The sequence below is a fragment of the Lepidochelys kempii genome, chromosome 7 (genome assembly GCF_965140265.1).
Source record: "Lepidochelys kempii isolate rLepKem1 chromosome 7, rLepKem1.hap2, whole genome shotgun sequence".
Taxonomy (NCBI): domain Eukaryota; kingdom Metazoa; phylum Chordata; order Testudines; family Cheloniidae; genus Lepidochelys; species Lepidochelys kempii.
In genome coordinates this window covers 92,828,870-92,850,144 of record NC_133262.1, presented here as the reverse complement: position 1 = coordinate 92,850,144, position 21,275 = coordinate 92,828,870, and the positions used below count along the sequence as shown (strand labels likewise).

At 42.5% G+C, this 21,275-nt stretch overlaps 1 protein-coding gene across 4 annotated transcripts in view; it reads right to left on the bottom strand.

Annotated features, from left to right (window-relative positions):
* HECTD2 (HECT domain E3 ubiquitin protein ligase 2) overlaps nucleotides 1–21,066 on the bottom strand; it is a 74,550-nt gene extending 53,484 nt beyond the window's left edge. For 2 of the 4 annotated variants that reach the window (XM_073353822.1, XM_073353823.1), the window contains exons 1-2: nucleotides 20,840–21,066; nucleotides 8,223–8,352 (exon numbers count right to left, since the gene is read on the bottom strand). In XM_073353822.1, coding sequence (XP_073209923.1) covers nucleotides 8,223–8,352; nucleotides 20,840–21,037 — 328 coding nt within the window. In that variant the 5' untranslated portion in view covers nucleotides 21,038–21,066. Of the gene's footprint in view, nucleotides 1–8,222; nucleotides 8,353–14,460; nucleotides 14,541–15,075; nucleotides 15,224–20,839 lie in introns of all 4 variants that reach the window. The other 2 variants (XM_073353824.1, XM_073353825.1) reach the window with 2 other exon arrangements.
* Nucleotides 21,067–21,275: the final 209 nt, after the last annotated feature.

Sequence of the window (21,275 nt, the reverse complement as noted above, 5' to 3'; positions counted from 1 at the left end):
TTCCATTTCTGGCCCAAGACTTTTGTCATGGGATCAGCCCAGAGCGTTTTCGGTCTGCCCAAAGGTTGGTTGTAGTCTCTGAACATCCAGTCACTGATGAGGGTTGTCCACCTATTGTCTTGCCGGCAGACTACACGACCCGCCCATCTCCGCTTTGTGGGGGTGTATATACCCAGACACCTTAGCATGGCCCTAGAGTCCTTCAGTATATGCAGGGACTTGTCTGTAGTTCCTGAGAAGAGTTTTTGACCATCAACCAGGAGGTTTTCACCAGTATTCTGAACCATTCTCAGAAACCCTGATGACTGGTGCCAAGATGTCCTGTGCATGACAATTGCTGTGGAGATAATCTGCAGCATCTAAGGACACTTGAAGAAAGGTTTTGGCTAATAAGTAAGGCTACGTTTTGGTCACAGCTATTTTAAATAAAAGTCATGGACAGGTCACAAGCAGTAAACAAAAATTCATGACCTGTGACCTGTACTATGTACCCTTGACTAAATCTTGGAGCGGCGGGGGGGGCGCTGCCACAGGTGCTCATGGGGGGGCAGCCCAGAGGGTGCCATGGGTACTTGGGGGCAGTCTGGGGGGCACCACGGGTGCTCAGTGGGGAGCAGCCTGTGACCCCTGCTGGTGCGGGGGAGGGGGGTGAAGGGGGTGAGCGGCAGCATGGAGCCTGGGACGCCCGCTGTGGCTGGGGGAGGGGGTTCCAGGGATGACAGGCTCCCTACCCGGCTCCTCGGAAGCGGCAACATGTCCCTCCCTCCGCTCCTAACTCCGTGCGCTGCCCCTGCCCCAAGCCCTGGCTCCGCAGCCTCCATTAGCTGGGAACCAAGACCAATGGGAGCTGTGGGAGCGGTGCCTGTGGGCAGAGGCAGCATGCAGAGCTAGGAGCTGAGGGAGGGACATGTCACCATTTCTGGGGAGCCCGCAAGGTAAGTGCTGCCCAGAGCCCTCATCCCCTCCCGCATTCCAACCCCCAGCCTTGAGCCCCCTCTCACACCCAAACTCCTGTTGCTGCAGAGGGGTAGGGGACAGCGGCCCGAGATTGCCCAGCAGTGGCTGGTGCAGCTGTCCAGGGGCTGCCCAAGCTGCCTTACTAATAAGTGACCCTCCTTAACGATGACCTGAAATGCTCCTGTAGAAGATATTCAATAAAGGATGCAAACTTCTTGTAATTTGTGTAATCATACTTGTTCATGATCACCTAATAGCTTGCAATCTAAAACTGGAGGGTCATGGATAAATACGCCTTTAGACCTGCTGTTGATGCCGCTCGTTTACAGCATCTATCTGCAGTGAACTAAACTAGCGGTGAGAAAACAAAAATTCTGAGTCCCTTGTAGGAACAGAGTATTTTTTATCCGCCAATTTACAAGTTGGTATGATGGTGGCAGGAGTTTGCTACACATTTTTTTCTGGATCCAGGAGCACTGCATTAATTGGTAGTACAACCTGGGTGGGTGTTGCTGACAGCAAAATGTCCAGGTGCTCATGTTGAGAGTCTTTACCCTCCTCAAGAGGTATGTGGAGGGCATTAGCCACCCTCTTCACAAGGTCCTAGAATTGACAAAAATTGTTGGCCATCAATGGTGCCTCATCTGGAGATGAAATAGGGGATTGAGGGGTAGCCTCCTTGTCCACCCTAACCTCCTATTCCTCTAAGGTCTCTTCATGGTGGTGGCTTGGTATAGGGGACTGCGTGGCCCTAATGTCCCTTTGAAATGGAGATGGAGATCTGGTAAATTTCCGCCGATACATCACCCAAGGATCCCAGTATAGCAAATGGGAAAGCCCATGCAGGAGAAGGGATATTACTCAGGGCTGATTCCACCATTCCTGATATGGATGAGGGTTTTTGTCAAAATATGGGGTCCTGGAATGATGTGGAGGTGAATTCTGCACTGAAAAGGAGAAGTCTGATTGAATGTTTCCTTCAGCATCCTCAATGTTATCCACTGGGAGGGCCCCAACAGGAAAGGGCAGAGAATTCTGCAGTATTGGGAAGCAATGGTAATCTGCAGACTGGGGTCACAGCACTGAGAGTTGTTCGGTCCCTATGAGCAGTGGGGACTCCTGCTTGTCTAACACTGACAAGTCCCTGCTGTAGCAGAATTTCTGAGGTACCAAGTGGGTCAGTACTAATACAGCACATAAAACTGTTGGTTTGGAGCTTGTAGGCACTGGTGCCAAAGGCTTCAATTTTGTTGATAATGATGGAACCGAGTGTGAAGGTACTGTTGGTAAGGCTGAGGTAGACAGTGCCATTCTGGAGGAATGCATGTCTTGTACCTCCCTGTCCTTCATGGTCAGTACTGGGGCCCTGCTGAAGCTTTGTTTCTCTGAAGTGCTCTGGGCTCTCCCTATTTCACTGGTTCTGGAGGAAGAGTTTGCCACCAAGTTGAAACCAAGTTGTACCAAGTTGAAAGGTCAAGGTTTCCAACACCATAGACCTAGTGGGAGATCAGGGCTTCTTGGGAGCTGACTCCTTGTGATGAGAGACAGAGCTCTTCTTTTTTGGAGTCTTCCCTGAGTCCTCTGAGTTCTTTCCCTTCCTAGGAGATACCTTAGCTGAAGATAAAGGAGCACTGGATCTGCTCAGACACATATGTTTGAGGGCGGTCTCCTGACCTGACTTGGAGGCGATCAATAGCTGCTTCAATTTGGTCTCCTGATTCTCCCATGTTCTAGATTTGAGAGCCAGGCAAAAATTACATCCCAAGCAATGCATGCACTTGGAGTGGCCATCACTGACCGGGACAGCCTCCCAACTAGAGAGGCAGCATTTGAAACCTGGTGAGCCAGGCATGGCAGATCAATTCCTCAGAAAAAAAGGGGGAGAGGACAAACTGATATCTTTCAAAGCTATCTAACTATTCCTATACTAATAACAACTAACACTAACTAAATAACAACAACTGTAAACACACTCAGGTACACATGACGTAGACATGCTAGAGCTCCATCTGAGTCCAAGGTAGTAGAGAAGGAACTGAAGGTGGTTCGCCCATGCAGCCCTATATACCCTCAGCCCATGCAGCCCTATATACGCCATAAGGTTGTACAGAGCACATGAGCAGGTTGCATGGATGCTACTAACGGAAAATCTCTAATCAATGGTTCAAGAGGCACATGTGCACCTGAAGCAGAGCACCCACAGGGACACTACTCAAAGAAGAATTTTAGAATGATCATGTGTAATCAAAACTTTCATTTTTGTTCTCTCTAAAAAGATGGCATCTTAGCAACTCCGTGATCTGGCACTCAATCACTGGTTTGTCATTGACTTGGAGAGAAGAATGTCACCTATTGAATCATCAGGACTGCAGCACCAAGGTTCCATTAGTCTATAATAAAGCACAGGACAAAGGGAGGTCATCCTTCTTTAAGAATCCTTCTACTGAATTAAATAGGACGCAGAGGTAATCAAAGTCTACAAATTCAACTCTAACTTCTTTGCAGATCAGTTTTACTGTGTCTACTCTACCTTCCAACTTTTAGTCACTATGATGTTAGAACATCTTCTCCAAATAGAAGAAAAAGGGTTTCATTGAGGTCTTTTACTCTAACTCCACATTTTATCTTGATTTTTCAATCTGCCCTGCCTTTGCTAAGCTTAGTCAGATCAAACAAACTATAACACATCATACTTAAAACACATTTCATTGACCCTCTCTCTCTTTTCAAATATCTTGTTTCTCCCTTATTTATACTACTAATTTTTTTCTCTTTTTATTATTAAATTATGTATAAGGATTTTGAGGTATTGTTTGGATGAAAGATGCTATACAAAAAGATGTCATGTACAATAAATGCATGTTAAACCTAAGCTCATCTAAATCTTTTATCTGCAATCCAATAGGTATCCATTTTCACTAAAACTTGTTTGTGAGTTTACATTTTTTCTAATTAACCAAACACCAAAGTATTATTCCTAGTCTGCTGCCAATTCCACTAATCTCAGCAGGAAGCTGCAGCTGAAGAAAGAATGTCGGTTCTTTTCACTCACAGTAACGGTAGAGCCAAACTACTGATGTGACTTATTCAGATACCACTCATGAGACGATAACAGATGAGACCTGTTCTCAGACCTTTGAGTATCAGTAGCACTGATTTTCGAGAGTGTTTCTTGCCTGTTCTCACAGCTAAACTTGTAAACAATCTGAAGGCAAAAGCAGTAATCAGCAACAAAGAGGACAGTGAGATATTAAATTAATCTCAAACTTCTATTCTAAACACCCTCACCATGCACAACGAATGCACAGTTGCTCCACAATATCATAATGCTCTGTAAAGGTACAAAAATATTCAGAATTAAAAACCTGGTAGTTGAGTTCCATTCAGCTAATACTTGGAACTTTATGTGCTGAATTGATAAGCAGCAATAATGTTTTCTTTTCTTATAATATTGTGTAACCATTTTTAGCTGGTTGCTTAGTTACATTAGGTAAAACCTTAACCAATATGCAACAAGCAATGTGAAAACTCTGAGGAACAAAACCTTACTGGTATGGGGGGAGTGATTATTACAAAGATATTAAAAATGAAAGATCTAGAACAGTGGCATTTCTGAAATAACTTGATAACCATTGAGCAATCAGCCTTTCCAGTCAGCCAAAGTGAAAAAACCCTATCTATATTTTAACTACACAGTAAAACTAGAAAAAACAGCCTGATTAAAAAGACTTTTCATTATAGATATTTATTGTATCATATTGTTATATCAATTCAATCTTTGTAGCTGCTATTATACCAATTGTACTTAAACATAATTTGTGTTATCAACAGTACTTGCCTTATCACATCTTTTTCATGGTATATATTACATACCACTAACTAATTTATTAAGGTGTTTTAATGTATTCATTCACTTGTATTTTTTTTAAACAAATACCATAATTCTCATTAAAGTAAAGGAATACCAAGGAAAAGCTTTTAAAAATGTTGGGTTTATATCAATGAGCGATTTCCCAAAGCATAAAGTTATATATCAGTATCTGGTACAATCTATGAAAGACACAATCAAACAAGTTTTGAAAAAATTCCTACCCTCATCATAACAGAATATAATGAAATTAGGTCCTGATTCTGCAAATATGTGAGTTCTAGCAAATTCTGTGAGTCTACTCAAGTGTTTGCAGGATTGATTGTATAATAAGGAGAAAATATAGTCATAATCAAAATAAGTGTTTTTCTGAATGAATACATACAAGTTAAAAAAAATCACTATTGCTGGGGTAATAACTATAACCAGGCGTCTATGTTCCCTTCAAAAAGCTGGACCTAAATTCTTCTGGCACTCAAGTGAAGGACAAGATATTCTCTGTCAATTACAGATAAATTGAAATTTTGAGATTTTTTAAAAATTTAAATATGGACGTGAATTCCAGAAAAGGTACTATATCCATTGTGTTACTTATTTCAATATTACATTTATTTTACTCTTCCAACTTTCAATGTGCTGCAGATTTTTGTATTGACAACACAAGGGGAGGGACAGCTCAGTGGTTTGAGCATTGGCCTGCTAAACCCAGGGTTGTGAGGGGGTCATTCCAATCCTTGAGGGGGCCATTTAGGGATTTGAGCAGGGGGTTGGACTAGATGATCTCCTGAGGTCCCTTCCAACCCTGATATTCTATGATTCTATGAAGATTGCATTGTACAATTTTTCACAATGCTGAAGTTTTATAGCTGAAAAGGAAACAACTGGGGGTTGTGGCACCAGCAAGACAAAGGAAATGGTTTGGGATTGTGAAATAAGCACATTAATTGCACATTTCTGTTAAAAATGATTAGCAGCGAATTTAATGTTAACAAATTAGTGTCAAGTATCAGGGGGTAGCCATGTTAGTCTGTATTCACAAAAACAACAAGGAGTCTGGCGGCACCTTAAAGACTAACAGATTTATTTGAGCATAAGCTTTCGTTGGTAAAAACCTCACTTCTTCAGATACATGGAGTGAAAGTTACAGATGCAGACATAAATGTACTGACACATGAAGAGAAGGGAGTTTCCTCACAAGTGGGGAACCAGTGTTGACAGAGCCAATTCGATCAGAGTGGATGTAGTCCACTCCCAACAATAGATGAGGAGGTGTCAATTCCAGAAGAGGCAAAGCTGCTTCTGTAATGAGCCAGCCACTCCCAGTCCCTATTCAAGCCCAAATTAATGGTGTTAAATTTGCAAACGAATTTTAATTCTGCTGTTTCTCTTTGAAGTCTGTTTCTGAAGTTTTTTTGTTCAAGTATAGCTACTTTCAGACCAGTCCTTCCTTACAGACAGCCCCCCAACCTGAAGCAAATACTCACCAGCAACTATACACCACACCACAGAAACATTAACCCAGGAACCAATCCCTGTAGCAAACCTTGTTGCCTACTCTGTTCCCCTATCTACTCTAGTGACACCATCAGAGGACCCAACCACATCAGCCACACCATCAGAGACTCATTCACCTGCATGTCTACTTATGTTATATATGTCATCCTGTGCCAGCAATGCCCCTCTGCCATGTACATTGGCCAAACCGGACAGTCCCTATTTAAAAGAATAAATGGACACAAATCAGACATCAGGAATGGTAACACACAGAAGCCAGTGGGAGAACACTTCAATCTTCCTGAACGTTCTATAACAGATTTGAAAGTAGCTATACTTGAACAAAAAAACTTCAGAAACAGACTTCAAAGAGAAACAGCAGAACTAAAATTCATTTGCAAATTTAACACCATTAATTTGGGCTTGAATAGGGACTGGGAGTGGCTGGCTCATTACAGAAGCAGCTTTGCCTCTTCTGGAATTGACACCTCCTCATCTATTGTTGGGAGTGGACTACATCCACCCTGATCGAATTGGCCCTGTCAACACTGGTTCTCCACTTGTGAGGTAACTCCCTTCTCTTCATGTGTCAGTACATTTATGCCTGCATCTGTAACTTTCACTCCATGCATCTGAAGTGAGGTTTTTACCCACGAAAGCTTATGCTCAAATAAATCTGTTAGTCTTTAAGGTGCCACTGGACTCCTTGTTGTTTTTATATTAACAAATTGTCATCTTTAGCTTCCAGAGTTAACACTGCACTGATTTGCATGAATAATTTTACCTTTTTCAGAGCTCTTTCAGATTTAACAGCACTGCATCAGTTTATACTCAGTTTACATTTGAAAGGTTTTATTTACAATTATAAGGGTGAGAGGGAGGGCCACAGGGAGCTGGCTGCAGCTTCTTGTTTCAGGACCCGTCGCCCTGGTTTAAGCTAGGGCTGCACAGAGAAATCCTGAATTGACCTACGCCAGTGGAGCAGAGGGCACAGCTCTGACCTGCTTCATAAAACACCTCCCATCTAGGCTTTACCCACATGTTGTCCCTGACACACCCACTCCCAACTCTACACTGGGATAATCCTCCACTAGCCTTTTCTGACTACTTTCAGGCTACTTTGCTCTGTTTGTATTGTGCAAAATAACCTGAGCAGACTGGAGAATCCTGTCCAAAATATCTAATTTAAGATCAAATACGTGATTTACAGATTCATAATTGCCTTGCCTTTTGCAGATCAATGATTTGAGGTACTTGTCTACTCAAGAACAGCTACGAAATTTAATGTTAGATTTTTTTTAATATACCTAGTACAGAACTCACACTATAGCCAGCATGGATGCAGATACCATCATTTTAAAGTAATATAGGACCCAATCCTGCAAGGTATAGCCCACTTTCTCCTTCAGAATATCTACATTATTCTTCTTCAAGTACCTCTTTAAAACCCATCAAGTACCTCTTTAAAACCCATCAAGTACCTCTTTAAAACCCATCTTTAAAACCCATGTAGTCATGATGTCTACAAAATCTGCCATCTGACAATGGATAGGCAGGTGGCAAGCTGTGATTACATGCTACTGACTGGCTCTGCAATTTGTGCATATAGCAAGTCTACACTAAACCTTCTGATTATTACTATTACTTTGTCCTCCGTTCTCCATCCCTCAGCCCACTTGTTTGTCTCACAGACCTGTTAGGTCTTGTCTTTTAGAATGTAAGCTCTTCAGAGCATTGGACTGTTTAACATATGCTTGTACAGTGCCTACCACAATTTAGACTCAACATAGTCAAGGTTTGAAGGCACTATGGTAATACAGATAACTAATGATTGCAGCATATTGAACATTTCTCAGAATAATTTAATAATTTAACTAAATAACAAGGCATTTTATTCTCTTACCATTTTTGATGTTGGGTATAACAAGTTGTGTAGGTGAGCTGCTGCTTCCAGCTGCTTCTTTCTTTTGGTTGATAGTGGAAATAAAATTGCTAAAAGTAGAAAATTGGCTTTTGGCTCCTCTTTCCAATCCCTGTAATTAGGAAGGCAGTAATAATAGTAAAGCGCTAATATCTATTATTGCAAAAGTAACTTTACTCATGAATTATTCTATGGAACACTTAAACAACATGCCTCTTGAATGAGGAACAGATCCATGAGTAATACTTAAATATTTTTGAACAAATTTGTTTCAAATTGAGTAACAAAAGCCACTGTAAGATTCCTTCCCATTTTCCTCATGTTTTAAAACCCATATGTACTTAAGAGTTCTGCAGATAAATTGGGAGTAGCAGATATGACTAAAATGATTTAAATATACTGTATTATCCTAACTCACTGTATCCTAATTAATAATTACCTTCATATTTCTCTTCTGCATGTAACTGAGTTCATATCCAACAGTGTGTCTCACATTCCTATATCAAAATACCTTTATGTATTCTGACTGTTTTTAGAGCAGAAACCTAAAAAAAATCTGATATTTAAAAATGTTCCCAATTTCAGTGTTCCCTCTAATTTTCCCCATCCATGTGCGGAATGAATTTTGTTATGTGCCCATCAATATGGAGGAGATGTGTGACACCTTTATACTGGTGCACGTAAGAAAATTCATGTGGGAGGAGTGGGGCTGAGGGGTTTAGAGTGTGGGAGCGGGCTCAGGGCTGGGGTGGAGTGTTGAGGTGAAGGGCTGTGAGGGCTCCAGCAGGGGGTGCTGGCTCTGGGGTGGGGTCAGGGATTAGGGGTTTGGGGTGCAGGAGGGTGCTCCAGGGCTATGGCGTGGAGAGAGGACTCCCCCCAGCTTGCTTTTCCCACAGCAACACCTGGGTGGGGGGTGGGAAGGTACTTCTCCCCACCGTGGCAGCTCAGGGCTGGGGCCACAGGTCAGGCGCCCCTCCCTCAACAGGTCTGGACCGGGGCTGGGTTCAGGCAGAGGGAGGGGCGCCCCTACCCCAGCAGGTCCCTGGGCAGGTTCCCTGAGCACCTGAACTTAGGCATGTGGCCATGAACTGTGGGCTGCCTGCTGGTAATGTTAATCTACAGGCCAATCAGAAGACCAATAACTTGAGTTTTCAATGTTGGCTACCACTCAGCTTACAAATAAAAGGTTAGCTATTGTAGTTAGACAACAAGAGAAGCTGCTTGAACATCTGATGCCAGTGAGGAACCTGCATAAACCATTGCCATCAATGTTGTATGCAAATAAACTTTAAAAATTAGCAGAGAGCCTATGTGAATCAGTATGATGGAACATGCAAAGGACTATTTATGTCAACTTGTTTGAAGGGGGAGATTATTATTTTAGTTCCCTTGAGAAACAACACTTTGTAAAATTCCATAGAAGTGTAAAGGTGATATTATTCCTATTTTACAAACAAATAAAGTGAGGCTCAGAGAAGCTATGTGTTTGCACAAGATCACACAGGAAGTCAGCAGCAGAGTGCAGATTATTAGAACTCTCAAGGCTCAATCCACATTTGGCATAGGCAGATTCAAGGTCTTCTCACTTCAAGAATTTACTCTTTTGTTAGTGATAAATTTGGTCCTCACACTAATCCAATGACGAATTTGGCCCACAAACCTTGCCAATGCTCTGACCACTACAAATATAGAATTGTTTTGCATTTCTACATTAAATTATAACCTTTTATATAAATCTGCAGAACTCCAAAACTGTAATTTTAAAAATAATAATAAATAATAATAATTAATATTGAAAATGCATTATTCCACCCATTTTTTAAAACCCAAGTTTTCTCATTCCTTACCAAAAAAAGGTATAAAAAAATTATATAGCTAGAGTTCTGGGAAAAACTATACATACACACAGTCATTCTGAAATACTACAGTGGGCTCAGAAAGGCCCAGAAAATCGCACACTGAAGCATGGCAGGAGTTGGAAAATTTTAAATGGTTTTGAAATTTCTACTGCACTTGCACAAGTGGCCATTTTCCATGGCTCAGCCAAATTTGAACAAATTTAGAACAGCACAAGACATCTCTAGGACCTCTAGACTGACGAATTTCAATTTCCTATTGTAAACCCCTGACATGCCAGAAGTGTTAAAAATAGGTTACAGAAAAGTTGACATGCAACATGCTAGGCTATCATTCAAACTTTCATTCTATCTTGAAGGTTAAAAACAAAAAACTAAGATACCTCTCAAAACTTATCATGTATAACATACAAGATTGTAGAATAAATCTACAACCTGATGGAAAAAACATGTAAGAATTGGTCAGCTGAAAATAAGGAACACACTGAAATGAAAAACTCTTTTGGGGTGGCCACCTTGCAATCAAGTCCTGCGGCATGCAGAATACAAAGCCAGACAACTTGAGTTCAATTATGAACAGAGAACCATGAATCTACGTTGTAGACAAATGCAATGGAAACATCTCTGAAACAGGATGTGGTAGCAGCCTTATCTCTGACTGTATAACACTTTTCAGGGCCTTCTCAATTTCAATCTAGCCAGGGAACAGCAATGTGAACCACAAGAAACATCCCTTTGAACCACAAGAAAGTGTCCTCTGGAAAACAGCATTGCCCAGAATGCTAGTATCAAATGAAACAAAAAGTTAAGTGAACAGTCTAATGACATTAATCTGCTCCAAGCAGACCATCAAGGACTTTTCAACATCAAACACAGAAAAGGAGCTAATGAGGAACTGACACTTCCTTGGAGAGTGTCTTGGATAAGTCTAAATCTCATTCTTATAAAAACTTGTAAGGTGGTCAGTCAGTCACGAGGGTCTAAAGCTCACTTACTGCCATCAGAAAAAAATGGACTTCCATGTACAAAATTTAAGCTCACTGGAACTAAGTGATTCAAAAGGGTTATCATCATCTTTGTTAGGATCACATTTAACTCACTATAGCACTGGCTTAGTAATGAAGAGTTTCAAAAGAGTTAAACCAGTGGTTCTCAAATTTTTGTACTGGTGACCCCTTTCACATAGCAAGCCTCTGAATGAGACACCCCCCCTTATAAATTAAGAACATATTTTTATATATTTAACACCATTATAAATGCTGGAGGCAAAGCAGGGTTTGGGGTGGAGGCTGACAGCTTGCGACCCCCCGTGTAATAGCCTCGTGATCCCCTGAGGGGTCCCGACTCCCAGTTTGAGAACCCCTGAGTTAAACCCCTGCATGAATCTGACAAGAGGACAGACAGACAGACAGCCTACCTTCAAGGAATTCATGATAGACCGAAGCAGTTACCAATGTGCATATAAGTGTGCATAAATTAGACTTAAGACAGGTGAAGAAGACAGCCCAGCTCCTGTGAGCAGCAAATAAAGGCATCCTTTTGAGTCTAACTGTACCGCACTACAGGGAAGGAGAGGCAGATCTTGACAACTTTCTGTGGTGTGGGGAGCCCAGCCGCCCTGCTCCTGCTGGGCATCACTCGCCCTTCCTGATTCTGCAGATCCAAACAATGCTCACGACTCACATATCTGAGGTGAACAGGCGCCACTGAAGATAAAATGCTTCCTATCCTCCTCCACTCAGGAGGTCCTGGCAGACTATTGGTAAAGGCAGGTGGACTCAACACACTTGAACCTTTGTCAAGGTTTTTTTGAACTGTGGTACTATAAATAACAACATTTGCTGAAAGAGGGCTTAGGACACTTCAGTTTCTGGCATCAAGGCTGAACTCCCTGCAAGAGTAAGGCACTCAATGGAATACCTGCTTATGAAGCAGAGCCCTTCCTTTTCCTCCCTTGAAGAAAGAAAGTGAAGGTGAAACAGGCCCCAGAGACTGCAGAGTGCCCTTTGTTTCCTTTGCAGAGGCCACCACCTGCTCCTCAAACAAATTCTCTTCAGTGAAAGGCAAGTTCTTAAACTTTCTCTTGCTGAAATCTGGACACCTACAGCCAGACAGAACTATCGATATCCATGCCTAAGGCAGAAGCCCTGATGCATGGCAAAGGTCTGAACTGACTGCATGTCAGATCAATGCACTCATGTACTAGTTTCTTAAGCGCCCAACATTTTTCTTAGGGAAGAGAATAAGTCATGATGGAATCCTCTTTCTGTAGTTCCACTTCACCTATGGCCATGAAGGGTCACAATACAAAGGGCTACAGCCATGTATATGTAAGCCTTTCATCCAAATGATTCTAAGTGCCACAGCTCAGGATTACGAAATATACTACCTATGTGCTGACAGCCTTCCCTTGAGCCCTGACACCTCTGACAACAAGCTTTCATGAGAAAAATGGTAATGTAGCAGACAGCAAGGTATACTTTTTCTCATCAACCTTTGAGACCAGGAAGTTGGATCTGCTGCACTTTCATAACTAGTACAGTAACTGGTTGATGTACATCCAAGGAGTTGTTTGGTTCATCAAAGAATAATTACACGACAGTATAGCCAGGTTAGTTGTACAAATACATAGAGGTTGTCTAGCACACTGACACAATATACCAAGTACAAGAAAAATCTAGTGGAGTATTGCAGAAGGAGTATGATTTCATTGCAGAAGATGTCAGGTGTGCTATTGTAAGATTGTCATATAAATTTGGACAGATCATATATACAGGGATACAGCAGCAAAGTTAATGTTGTTTGGAATAAGTTAACTGCATTTTCACATTTACAGTGTTTGGGTTTTTTTGTTGTTGTTGTTTTAAAGCAAGGAAACTTCAACTTAAAAATTCCTTGCATGTTAAGGTCAGTGGTGGGGTTTTTTTTAAGTAAAACTACAAGTTCTAATAAGGATTTTTTTTCTTAAGTTGTTATACAAACTTGCAACCTTCACTGTAACTTAATAAGGTTGGGTCTGAGAATTTCCTTTTTCTTTTACAAGTGTTTTATAAGATCTGATCTGTGTTTTGTAACATTGATTTTGATGCACTAACAATAAATTTGGGTTTAAAAGAACTTCTTTGGTGCATTGGATCTGGCAGCACACTATACAAGCTCCTGGAACCAGATATCTGGGTTTAGTGAGCACTAGGGTGCAGCAAAGCAATTTTCCAAGGTTCATCAGCTTCATCAAAGCAGCTTATAAAGTACTTGCTTCATAACCAATGACCTTAGCAGCCTTACCAATTTTGTCTATTTAGCTTGAAAATTTATCTCCATGCTTACATAAAGAGAAATCCAGGGCCATGGAGAAGACCAGGCCTTGTACCAGGACTCCTTTTGCCTGGATCTCTGAGCTGCTGCTTAAAGTCCTATCAGTGGTGAGATCCCCAACATCGTTCCCTTGACTGTACACAGAGGTAAAGTTCCTCATTACTTCATAGCTTCACCTGCTCTCCACCCCTACAATTCTTAGGAAAGCAAGACTAAAGTTGTGAATTCGATGGCCTACTTTCTTTATATTGTTAATTATTTTAACACACTTTTATTACACCTTCTCTTACTAGTATGAAGAACTCAAGCCTTCTGAGTCACTCTTCATATAAGAAAGGCATGAAGTGGATGAAAGCACAATATTAGGAGTCAGGAACTCCTGAGTAGGTCTGAAATCAACTCCCACTATGTGACTCAACAATCTAACTGTTCTGTCTCAGTTTCCCCATATGCAAAATGAGTAAATACCTAACTCAAGACTACTGTAATGATTAATGTTTTAAGTAATTGAAGATAAAGAGTGTTAAGTAAATGTATTATTTATAAAAGTCCTTTATGCATCTACTAAAGTGGGTTTATTGCTGTAGATCAATCTATTTAAATCTCCTTTATACCATTTTATAAACAAGACTATCAAAACTGAATGAAGTATGAAAGTCGCAGACATATCTATACTATCTCACTGTAATGTTTTATGCTGTTTTAACAGGACAAACAATCATTCACTTTTTAAAAAACTTGTGCAACACATTGACATGACATCTTCCTTGAATTAACTACATAAGAATAATAGAATCATAGATATGTAGGACTGGAAGAGACCTAGATAGGTCATCTAGTCCAGTTCCCTGCACTGAGATAGAACAAAGTATTATCTAGATCATCCCTGACAGGTGTTCATCTAACCTGTTCTTAAAACCTCCACTAAATCAGATATAGATTTAAGTTATAATATCTGCACTCTGACAGTATTAACCTCAGCATAATACACTTCACACCTGCTATAACATGATTTTGATTTTAAACTATAGATGGTATTGTGTACTTGCCTTTCACTGGTTTTTCCTTGGCCAGAGGAGGTTGAATGGGCCCCCTTGATTACCTGGCTGTGCCTTTTCCTTCCCTCATTCTGCAAAGAGCAAAAGCGTGTGTGGTGTGGTTGCCAGCCAGGAGAGTACATGCATATGGGAAGAAGGGACAGGGTGAAGGGCCAACGCAAAGGCAGCCTACAGTAGCAGCTGCTGGAGCCAGAAGAGGAAGGGCGAGTGATTCCCAGCAGGAGCAGGGTGGCTGGGCTCCCCACACCACAGAATAGTGAGTGGGTAGCCCCTTGGGGGAAAGGGAAGCTGGCTCGCCTCTGGCACTCCCCCTCAGTGGGGCAAGAGCACATGTGTGTGGTGAGGGTGCAATTCAGCGCAGCAGCTGCTTTCCCTGAGTGTATGGCTCCTGGGGGTAGAAGGGCTGCCTGGGTTCTCCCGCATTGCAGCGTGAGAGCATGCACAGTGGTGAGGTAGCCAAAACAATGGAACAGACACAGCTGAGTGTTGCTGCGGCTACAATCCTAGCCAAAATCGAGGCACAGCTCAGTGTTGCTGTGACAAAGATCTCAGCTGAAAGGGGAAACTGAGGCTCTTAAGGAGTACTGCACAATATAGGATACCTACCTGAGGGTGGGAAAAGTATATATGCAGTAGCCGTGCTTATAACAGAAGACCCTTTACAGAGTGTGACTATGGATATTGGGGGACACTTCAGTCAAGGGACCCTGACTTGCAGTCCACATGGAGGTGGGGCAGAGAGAGGAAGCTGTCCCTGGGGAAGAAGCATAAGATTAGCCCAGAGAGGGTTTATACATATAAACAAACACAGAGCCCAAGAATAGGGACATACCTGCAAGAGAGAGCATGCCACAGCTTGGGGTCAGGGGTGGCAACAAGAAACCTTTCCTGACCTGACATTGGGTAATTGAAGTACAGATGTTACAGTTTGGTTAAGACCAACTTTGCAGGTGGTAGTCACTTGGATACTCTTTTATGTGCAGCAAGTGTGGATTCAAGAGAGGATACAAGCCCGCTGAATAATACCAGCAAAGAAATCACAGTGAGCCTCTGGCTGGCTTGTCTGGAGTCTGCATCAGAGACAGGAAGATATCTTTACTCGCTGTTAATAAACTACAAGGATTGTAGGAGTTGGCTATGAAGGACTGGGGCATCCAAGAAGATTAGTTTGCGTGAACTACAAGCCTGGTCATCTTCAACTTCCACCTTGGGTGGTGCCCTTGGGATGGATATTTTGCACTTAGCAGCTGGCTATTTCCTCAGTTATGGCCAGAACTTATTTATTTAGGGAAAAGAAAGAGATGGAGGTTTTGAGTGTTGGAAAATCCCCTAGTCAGTGCAATAGGATTTCCATGAAGGGAGGATGGATGACAGTTGGACCTGGAAGTTGATTAGAATGTACTGGGGGGCATCCGTTCTGGGATCTTCACCTGGGCAAGCAGTGCTCATTGGATATCCGGGAGGATGGGAGCATAACCCTACAGAGCTCCACTGTATGCATCCGATGAAGTGAGCTGTAGCTCATGAAAGCTTATGCTCAAATAAATTTGTCAGTGTCTAAGGTGCCACAAGTACTCCTTTTCTTTTTTCTCTCCCTCCAGTCGCAGAGACTCCTTGCAAGAATGAAGTCAGGGACTAGAGAGGTGATTCAGGAAGAAGTCCACACTAGTAACTGGCCATTCGAGTTACTCAGAGTATGAGGGAGATGGAACTTGAGAGTTGGTGCTGGCAGCCAATAAGGAAGCTATTCTGGTGCAGCTAGACCTCTGGCTGCTTAGTTCTTGATTGACCATTTTGTCTTAGTGCAACTTAAAGCTTCAATATTCAGGTGTACATTGAGGATGTGGAGGAAGTTACTTATTTCTCGATCAGGGCTATTAAGGGATTCAGCAAGGAAGGATCTAGATAGGTCTTCAGAATTTAGAGATCTGCAAAGGGAAGAAGGAGGGAAGCAAACTGATGGGTCTCACACAACAAATTTCAAAGTGTCAAAAATCAATTAAAGGATGGCAAAGTGAAATATAATATTTCAAGAGTGTGGGGAAGCTGAGATTTGCACAATCAAAGCATTAATGAAGGTGCCACTCTTTCTTCACAGAGGAGTTACCTTGGGAAAGGATTGTCAGTTTATGGCAATGTCAAAGCGCATGTCATTGATGTTCCCACTGATAAAGTAGGATCCCATTCCTTCAGCACTGGATTGGTTACATCAAAAGCAGAGCTGGGCAAATTTTTATGGATGAATTGTTTATTCTTTGTAAATGCCGTTTTGGATGAATCCACATCTATCTCGCAGGTGAGCACCTTAATCAATAAGCTATAAAGTTGTTCTGATTCGCTTTCTGGCCCAATGAATAGTTACGTATTTATATAAAGTGAAACAGCTTTTAACAGGAGAGATTAAGAGCACAATAGCCATAGGAATGATACTAAAACTGAGGCTCCTGAGCCGCAAGTGATTCTTTAATGTGTCTCCTGTGGCTCTCTGCAGCACATGATATTAAAACAATGTGTGATTTAATTATTAACCAATCAGGATGCTTTTACTAAGTTATTAAACAATTGATAAAATAATTGTAGTTGATAAAATAATATTACTTGGTCAGCCATTTTGCTGTGAATTAATCAATAAATCAAATATTGTCCCATCATACTGTTTTAATATGAATATATAGTACTATAGTAAATGAAACAATGAATTCACACTACTGTGGCTCTTTTGGGTAATGCTGATTGCTAATTTGGCTCCTGAACCAGTGAGGTCTTAATATCACTGGCCTATGGCATAGGGGTTAGGGCAGGGGTGGGCAAACTTTTTGACCTGAGGACCACATCTGGGTATGGAAATTGTATGGTGGGCCATGAATACTCATGAAATTGGGGGTTGGGGTGTGGGAGGGGATGAGGGCTCCAGCTGGGGGTGCAGGCTCTGGGGTAGGGCCAGAAATTAGTTAAGGGTGCGGAAGGGGGACCCGGCCTGGGGCAGGTGTGGGGACAAGGTGTGGGGACAAGGGCTCCGGCTAGGAGTGTGGACTGTCAGGTGCAGGAGGGTGGGACTGAGGGTGGAAGGGGGATCAGGGCTGGGGCAAGGGATTGGGGTGCAGGAGGGGGTCAGGGGTGAAGGCTCCGGGCGGCGCTTAAGTCAAGCAACTTCCAGAAGCAGTGGCATGTCCCCGCTCTGGCTCCTACACGGAGGCACGGCCAGGTGGCTCTGCACGCTGCCCCATCCACAGGCGCTGCCCCTGCAGCTCCTATTGGCCCTGTCTGCTGGCCAGTGGGAGCTGCGGGGGCAGTGTTTGGGGCAGGGGCAGCATGAGGAGCCCCCTGGCTGCCCCTACGTGTAGGAGCCGGAGCAGGGACATGCCGCTGCTTCCAGGAGCTGCGCAGAGCAAGCCCCCTACCCTACTCCCCGGCAGGCGCTCGAGGGCTGGATTAAAACATCTGAAGGCCGGATGCGCACCCACCCCTGGGTTAGGGTATTCACATAGGAGATCAGAATTCAAGTCCCTGCTCCAGAGTAGGGATTCAAACCTGGGTCTCCCACGTTCCACATAAGAGCCCTAAACACTAAGCTAAAAGGTTATAAGAGGAATGGCTAGACACGTGCTTTTCTGAAGGTGACCCACATGATCTGCTGACAAATTCAGAACATTTTCAGGACAAAAACAATAATTTAGTTTATTTTTTGGTTTGTTGGCAAAACTGAAAAAAAAACTATTTGCCAAGCTCTAATCCACAGCACAATTTAGGAATAGGAACCTAAGAGATTATGCCTATACTTGGTGACATCCAAATGCATATGAAAGTATGGAGGTTCCTATTGGGAGGATAATTCAGTGATTTGTGCGCTAAACCTTCAGGATCCCATGACTGGGTCACAGGAGTTAGTGACTAGATGTTTAGAGATAAGATTGCACGTGTGGCACACAGGCAGGTAGCCGGTTCCTCCACGAAGTATGCGGCTGAGCATCAGTGGTGAGGCAGCTGAGTTAGTATGAATGCCGGAGTGCTCTACAGAGAGCTGGGAAATGGGTCATGAGAGTCTATGTTTGGATCTGTGCAAGCAGCAAGCACAGTTGCCCAGGAGGTTCACAGGTGGGTCTTGGTGGAGAGATGAATCTGAGTTGGCATGGCAAGAGGGACATGCTCTGGAACCAACTTATGATCCTCTTATACTCTTCGGCAGTGAGGAAACAGCCACCTAAAATGATTCTAGTACTCTTGGGTGAAAACAATTTGGGATTTCATTAGCGGATTGATTTACTAATCGGAGCCCAAAGAGATGTAGGACAGATTCACAACATTTGCCCAAGGTGTGACTATAGACTTGTCTGAAAAGCTTCCTGTACAGCTTGACAAAGCCAGTAGTCATATGAAGCATCTAGATAGGATCTGGGAGGATTGGTAATTATCCACCCAAAATACATTTGGTACCTGAATTATTCAGGTAATGGGATACATCTGCTCTCCTTCTTGGCCACTGGGGAAGGAACTGTTAGCTATTTGGGAACTCAGCTTCAGGTGTGTGGGCAGTCAGCCAAGCTAATTGCTGATGTCTCCTTAAGGCTGGCATCCAATACAGGTAATCATTCCAGAAGAGGACCAGTTCCTTGATGAAATGGAAATGAATGTAAAGAAACTAGGTAAATGGGCTGGGGCAGGTAACATCTGGTAGAGCAAGGAGACAACTCCCTTTCCTCAGCCCCATAACCTTCATATGAAGGGAAGGTGGTGGGGATCCTCGCAACAAGCAGAGACTAGCTGTGGAGGGGTGGGGAGCTGATGGCAGCCTTCCAACAGGTAGAAGTAACTTAAGGAATCATGACTTGCACTGTAACAATTTGATCCCAGATGAGTTAAATAATAAAGCTGTGGCCTCACCTAAGCCACACTCCTTGCTCTCTGTCTTTCTTTTCATGTGTTCAGGCCAAGTGCCAGTTGGGTGTCTGACTCCAACTGACTTTCAACAGGAGTTAGCACTGGCATTTGTGCCTCTGATTATCTCCTACTAATTCTGACTTGAGTTCACAAGTACAAATAAAACTAGGGATCTTATCCAAGTCCATATTTGTGCAAATTAGTGATTCACAAAGTTGACAATCTTTTTAATAAACCAGAGGCCGTGAATTTGGTTGTAAACAAAGACCAAGGTGCACTGGCAGAATTGTGCAGAGAAGTTTACGTAGTATTAAAGACCAGAGAGTGAAGGCAGACTGTCAGTGTCATAAACATTGCAGTCACTCAATTTAAAAATTAAATTGTGTAAAATGATGAGTTCTAATAATTCAGTCATTTAAATCTACTCAACTAAAAGGCCTCAGAATTCTGACACTAGAGGATTAGTGAAATTATTGTTTGCTCCTTTATTCTATGAAAATAGTCCCCACGGTTACTTGAGCTAGTTAAATGGCAGATTATAGCCAGGAAATCAAGGTTACATGGTGGGAAATGTTATATATTCATCAGAAATAAATTTTAAAATTCCAACAAGTATGGAGATTTCACTAAAATAATAAGGTTTATGAAATGGAATTTTTTCAATGTAAGTATCTTTCTTCATCCTCAATTTTATTAGACAGCCATTGATGAACCTATCCTCCATGAAGTTATTAGCCCATATGGTCAGGGACACAACCCCAAAACCTGAGACTGGATGACAGCGGATGAATCACTTGATAAAAATTGCCCTGTTCTGAAGCATCTGGCACTGGCCACTGTCAGACGACAGGATACTGGGCTAGATGGACCATTGTTCTCACCCAATATGGCCATTTTTGTTTCACATATTTATAAAGTGGTCTACGTTAACCCATACAGCAGTAATTTTATCACCAAAAATATTTTGTCATCTTTGTTTAAGCAGACTGAAGAACATAAGAGAATCTTCTAAATAAATTCTTTAAATACTGCAGACAATGTAATGGATTGAAAATAATTAGCATTACATTACTTTCAAGATGGTAAATTTACTATAAGTATATTACAAAGACCTCACTCACGTCCAACAAAAAATGGAAGCGTCACTATAAAACAAACAAGCACATGCAAATTTAAAATTCACAGCTACATCACTGATTATTGGTACACTTTCTAAAAAACAAAAACTTAAAACACCCCAAAGCAAGTAAAATAAAAAAGAAAAAATGTCTATCTACTAAGAATAAAATAAAGTAAAATTAAAAAAAAAAACTTTAAAAAATTAATCATTTTGCTTTCTGGTTTTAAAGCCCTTCTAAAAAAATTGGATTAAATCTGAGTTATGCTCTTTAACGAAAAGTGACAGGTCACGCAATCCCCTTCATAATGATTCACAAAGCATCTGTGTCAAGAGCCTTATGGCAACAGGAAAAGGCACTTGCTCTCCACATACCCCAGCAGCAGTATTAGATGCAGTCAGGATAGGAGGCAATTTCTCTTTTTCTTTCTCCCCGTCTTCCTCTTCCTCCTCCTCCACTGAAGGGGGAACAAAACTGTCCTCGCCCATTTTGTAACCCAGAAAGGACCCTTTCTCGGTAACTGCGGGGAGATCTGAGCCGGCTGTGGCAGCCGGCGGGGTCTGCAGTGACATCGCTACTTCGCCCAGCCAACACGCACCGGGTCTGCGACAACTCCCCCGCCCCCCTAACCCCCGCCCCAGTAGCCCCTACACCCCAATCACACCCCCAAACTCATCACCCCAGCAACCCACGGCCTCCCCACACGCGCCCACAGACACCAGCCCCTAGATCACCTGCTCCAACCGGGTCGCCCCCAAACACCCACCGCCTCCCCAAAACCACTCAACACCCCAGGGAAGAGAACCAGTC